Source organism: Leiobunum rupestre, chromosome 8 (assembly GCF_980474605.1).
Source record: "Leiobunum rupestre chromosome 8, qqLeiRupe1.1.hap1, whole genome shotgun sequence".
NCBI classification, from domain to species: domain Eukaryota; kingdom Metazoa; phylum Arthropoda; class Arachnida; order Opiliones; family Sclerosomatidae; genus Leiobunum; species Leiobunum rupestre.
The window spans coordinates 23,206,117-23,212,116 of NC_143391.1; the positions used below are offsets into that span (position 1 = coordinate 23,206,117).

General features: G+C 44.2%; 1 protein-coding gene across 3 annotated transcripts in view; it reads left to right on the forward strand.

The window, feature by feature from the left end:
* Nucleotides 1–5,404, forward strand: part of LOC149932793 (paired box protein Pax-6-like) — a 43,742-nt gene extending 38,338 nt beyond the window's left edge. Inside the window, exons 6-7 of one of the 3 annotated variants that reach the window (XM_090156596.1) lie at nt 1,615–1,805; nt 3,443–5,404. In XM_090156596.1, the coding sequence (XP_090012722.1) occupies nt 1,615–1,805; nt 3,443–3,787 (536 nt within the window). In that variant the 3' untranslated portion in view covers nt 3,788–5,404. The remainder of the gene's footprint in view (nt 1–1,614; nt 1,806–3,442) is intronic. The other 2 variants (XM_090156597.1, XM_090156598.1) reach the window with 2 other exon arrangements.
* Nucleotides 5,405–6,000: the final 596 nt, after the last annotated feature.

Here is a 6,000-nt window from a genome sequence, read left to right on the forward strand (position 1 = left end):
TATCACAAATCAATTTGAATCGGTTTGTAAACGCGTCGTACCAGGGATGGGTTTGTTGTTCGCGTGAAAATGCGACGTAACGAATCGCTCCGGGGTTTCTAAGCGTTTTAAGATGAGGTGTTACGTCCGCCGATTCGATATCATTTGGAGACAAAATTAGTCGATGATCTCGAAAGCGTCGGAGCCGCTCACGCTCAATTGAGCCTATTTACGAGGTGATGGAACGGGGATACTCATTCGCTTGGTTACATTTGCCTTCTATCCGATAATAAACACCGTAGAACGGGGTAATTGCCAAGCGACGTAGAATATATATATATCCAGAAGATATCGGAGTTTTGAAGTGATAAGCGTCGGGCCATTTTTGTGGCAAAGACGCAAAGTGGCACGCATGAGCATCCAATCGGTAATGACAGGGTTGACGGACAAAATGACGAGATGAAATTGGCGATTGCCCCGGGGCCAACCTTATATTCCACTATTTTGGTTCTTCTGGAAAACGTCTCACCTACTCGCCTACCGTAATTGATACCCCTTTCAGTACCAAGCAGACTGTACCTTCGACCGACGTATTTGTCAATAACCAGTTGTCCCTTCGGAGTCGCGTCGGACAAGGATTATACGTACCGCGAAGAAAGGAGGACCTGCCAGCTATACGCTTGGATAAGTTTCTGGCGGGAAGAAATTGAAGTCTAGTTTTATGTCGCGTTCAACTGACTAATTTATAGGCTCGGAGCTGCTCATCACCCGAGGCGATTATTTTTCGGCTCTTACAGCTATTTGACCACGCTTTCAACAAGTCTTAGCCCTTCCTCGGATAAAGTACGATACATTTGGCGGGAGACTCGCGGGGATTACGAGAAAACGAAAAAAATAATAGCGCAAAAAAGCGAAACTGGAGAAAAGGCTATCCATTAAGGGGGCTTTTAATATATACGTTTTTTCCTATAAATCTCTGGGCATAAAACTCGTTTTCTCGAGTTTAATCGAAATAAAAGGGCGAAAAAATAGATCTTCTTCTTTCTCGGCGTATAGAGTTCCCCCTTCGACAATAATAATAAAATGAGAACCCGACCAGGGGGGACCGCGGAATTCGACGGTTTTTTTTTATTCTGGCAATCTTCACTTAAATTACGAACAAGTTAATGGGGGCTCGTCTGATACGTAAGATTTAGACGAGGAAAAAAGTTAGCAAAGCGAAGGGGGAGGGGGGGGGGCGACCTCGGCGCGAAATTATTTCGGCTCTGAGGGCCTACACGACGATCCCCTTTAGCGGAGAAGATATAATTTGAACCGCGACACGGCATCAAAACCTTATCGAAAGCGGTTTCAAACCCAGATTTAATGGATTAATAAATACTGTCGTTGGAATACTCGCCGCTGGAAACCTACCTTCCAGTAATTATATCCGCGAACTAAGATAAAAAAGGGAGAGAGAAAAGATATTTTCGCCATTTCCCAGATTGATATTTTTTGCCCAAATCGATTTTAAGGAATCGGCGAAGGACATTATCCCAGGGCTACTCGTGTTTCTTTCAACCTCCTTACCATACCACTTATATATTATACGTTATTTTAATTATAAATTCTTCGTGTTTTTTATAATTCTTTCAGGAGATAAAGATTCGGACGAAGGCGCCTCTTCGGACAGCGGCGATCGTCCCAAGTTTCGTCGCAACCGGACCACGTTCAGCCCCGAGCAGTTGGAAGTTCTGGAGGAGGAATTCGAGAAGACGCATTACCCCTGCGTCAGTACCCGAGAAAGACTGGCCTCCAAGACAAATCTCTCCGAAGCCAGGGTCCAGGTGAGATACGAGTCAGTTTTCAATCTATTTTTTTCAAACCAAATCAATCGGGCTTTTCACTCCGTGCACGATGCTTTTGGTGTTGGTTAAGAATTTGGGTTTACACCTTAGCGCACACGCGCGTGATTTCAATTTAACCACCGCCTTTTCCCACTTCTCACTTAGTGGTAAAGGCCCGAACTTAGCCGGGGTCCAGTGGCGGAGATTAGTCTTTTTCATTATTTCCCAATCGTATGGGCGTCGAAGCGGAAACTCCTTTCGTTCGTGTTGGACATTTTGTAAAGTCGATAAAATAAGAGTATATATAGGTATAAGAATGCGGGGTGTGTAGGGTTCGAGGTAATGGATCTCTATCTCGAACGTTCTAACGGGCCAACTATTTAGAAGCGTCCAAGCATTGATTTTGTTCGGGCTTCTACCGCCTTATTTATCTTCTTCCAGAACAAACCCTCCCTCCTCCCCTTTTTACTTCGCGAAATCCGACATTAAAAGCCCTTCAATATTGTAAAGAGAGGTCGTTTATTCGGGAAACGAACGTCGCTAAATTACTCTTTCGTTCTTGGACGACATTAGTGTCCAGTTTCGATCGTTACCTCCCACGTATTTTAAGTTCGAGATCGTACCGTACGGGCGCCCAATGCGGTTCCGGTTTTTACGGCGCCGTTGTTGCCCGGGACCCGAGGCTAAGGGTAGGCGCGTTCCCCTTAAGAGTTTTTATTTGTAGTCGGATCACCATAGCAACGCGATGGTCACCTACGCTTTGAGTCTGCGCGATTTTCGGCGTCCTCTATTAAGGGAACCGGTGAGCGATTGTCTGGATTACACAAAAGCAATTCGTGGGCGGATCCAACGACGCCGTCCCCCACCCCCCCCCCCCCCTGTCGAATTCGCGCGACCAGCCTGGACGGCGGGAAAATGGAGAGGAAATTATATTGGTCTATGGCATGTCTTTTTATGAAAGGAAAAATGTCCGCGAAAAGAAGGGAAAGAAAATTGGCAGTCCGGGACGGACAATAGGCGGCCAAGAGCAGTGGCTGCGTTCAATAAACACGACTTCGTTATTGCGTCAGCGCTCTCTGGCGGCGTTCCCCTGGCCATTATTACGCCTCGCTATCACGCAGCCTCTTAACATTTATCGAGAAAACCTTTGGCTTCCTGGACCCCGCGTTCAAAAGAAAAGATCGCCTCACACCCACTAAATAAACGAGCTTGAACGGACCGACGATCGATATCCGAACGAACGGTCGCCTAGTTGCTAGGTGACTGACCAAACAAGGGCAACCTCCGGGTCACGATTTCTTACATACGTTTTCTTTATTTTGCAAAGTAAACTTTTGGTTGGCATGCGGTGTCTTTTTTGCTTCTTACATTCGTTTGGTATGACTGGTCTCATTTCGCGTAGTTGAGGTTTCGCCGTAGCTTTGTCTCTCCTTTTTTTTCTAAGTGACCTCTTAGCTAGGTTATTTTCATCTGGTTTATCGTTTCATCGGTAATGGTTTCATCAGCCTTCATCCGGGTCGTTCGGTTCTCGCACCTCACTAGCACCGCACTCCCGATTCACTATCCGTTTTAGCCAAGTTATCATAGCGTGCACATGGTCATCCTCCACCAATCAATTGTGATTGTTTGATATACAGGTGTGGTTTTCTAACAGACGAGCAAAGTGGAGACGCCATCAGAGGATGAATCTCTTGAAGCCCTTGGACGATCGAGGAGACTCTCACCTCCACAGCGTCCGGCAGCTCGACTGCCCTTCGCCGGACGGCCGCAGTTCCAGCCCTATCTCCCCTATTCCGGCTTCTTTGCAACTCCTGCACCAACACCATCGGCAGCAGCACCCGGCCGAACCGGCTCATTCTAGTCACCAGTCACCGCCCAAGCCACGGGAGTCCTCCTTCCCCAAGATGGGCGGTGAGAATTCGGCCTTCTCGCCGGCCAGACCGTCGTCGGCCGCCACCACCAACGCTTCCGACACGGAATAATCATCGGCTTATATCATTTAAACAATTTAAACGAACAAAGATGCCGGTTAATCTTTCGCGAAGCTTCGATCCTCGTTTCGATCCTAGCTTAGCGGAGAGAAGCGTTTTTTCTCTCGAAACGACAACCTCTTTTTCGATCTGTTTAGTAAGAAACTCGAAAACCCTCGCTAATCGTTCAACGTCTCGTCCGTGATAGTTTTACCCCTGACCACCACTCAGACACGGTGGTGTCCTTTCCCTCCAAAAAACAACTTATAAAATATTTTAATTTATCATTTGTTTTTCATTGTTTTTTACGAAGTGACTGTATCTCGAAGTATAGGAGCTTATCGAGATGAAACTAATCGGTGGTCTCGCAAAATGTAATTAGTCTACTCGTGGCGAGTATTAATTAACGATGGGAACGGAAGAATACCCCTTCCACGGAGACCACCTCGCGCGTAAATAAACGAAGCAACGAGGCTCGACTTCATTAGTTATCTTTATGATTAACGATCAAAACGGGAACATAGTCAGCGCATCTCCGGAGCAGCGCGTAATTAGTTTATAGATTGTATACGAGACGCTCTCGCGCGATGGCCGTGGCTCGGGGGCCAGGCACGTAGAACGACGCTACTCGTTCCAAAGTGTTAACAGAGTTCTTGAAATTTACTCGGAGGCGTAATCTGCCCGAAGAATCCGCTTTAAACTAGAGCCTCGTTACCGGTAATTTCTTAACGTACATTCTCGAAAGGCGTTCGAGCTTTTCCGGACGCTACTAAATGATGAGCGGTTCTATTTAGCAAAAATTTCAGGCCGATATATCCACGTACGCGTCGGTCGAACCAGTAAATGAAAAAAAATCCTCGAACGAAAAAGAGCCTTATCGTTAATCCGTCCAACTTGTATATAATTATAAACTGTTTTGCGCGTTTTGAAATAATGTTATTTATATATACGTTTTGTTGTACAATATATCGCAAGCACGCGCGTGTTGAAAACAAATTAGGCTCTGTGGTACCGGTTTCTTCGCTTGATATTACCTTTCTCCGATAATTTTCACTTTGGGCCTAATCGAAAGCAACGGCTTATAAATGGGCATTTTAAATGATTTTTTTGTCTAAGCTGTTACTGCTGGAATAATCATTGACTGTAAAAGACCACAAATAAATTGTATGGTTTTGAAAGCGTTTTGAAGTGTACAAATTTGACGATCCCTTTGTTCCTGTTCCTATATGTATACTATAAACATTGTTCTAGAGAACTTTTCTTAAACGCGCTTTTAAAAAAAAACGATTTGTTAATTTGGTAGTGAAGAAGGGTCATCGATGTAGCTGCTGGTTCTCTAGTCAAAAACCCGTGGCCCCTTTTTAGAATGTGCGCATTCCAAGTTTTTTTCGTCTGTTCATTTCTTTTATAAACTGTTATTCCACCGCGTGTTATACGATGATATGGCCACCGTCCAAAAAAGAAAAAAAAACATTGTAGGCATTTCTCGATATAGAATTAATTTTAATTAATTGAAATGACGCCGGCATTAATTTTACTCGCATTATCACGCCGCGGCGTCATCGACCATTTTCCATTCAAGTTCATTTAATTGTATTTTTGTATTATACGATTTAAGTAATGTAAGGATTTTTTCAATTTTGTTTATCCTCCCTCTGTCTCGACCAAATAAAAATGGTTTTGCAATATTTCTTTCACGGTGTCGTTTATTTTGGTAAAGGTTGAATGTCTATGACGTTTGCGCAGGTGGTGCTTTTTTGACGGGTACATTACGAAAAACATTTTAAGTTAAACGTCATGAAGTCGCTTTTGGGAAAGAATTTAGCCTGACTTTTTACGTTGAAAACAACGCTGACGCGATAAAGTCACTCCGAGTTAACCATTTGTCAACCTTATTGTGAGACGGATAAATATGAAAATTAATTCTAATCGCAATTTTTGTCACAACGCGGACGCAAAGAAATCCGTGAAAAAATTGACTTTGACTAGCTTGATAAATTGAAGTTGGCGTAAAATCTCTTACGAGTCATCTTCCGCTCGAGCAAAGAGCGGCAAACGTCGGATTGGGACTGTCTTTTCCCCCGAATATTATTCATTCAATTTCCCAATAGACAAAGGCACAGTTGGTTGAACACGTTTCTCGGCGTGTTTATTTTGCCTTATTACTCAAGGCGACAAAACATAATAGTTTTACATATTCGGAATGAAAGGTCTTTGTTGTTCAT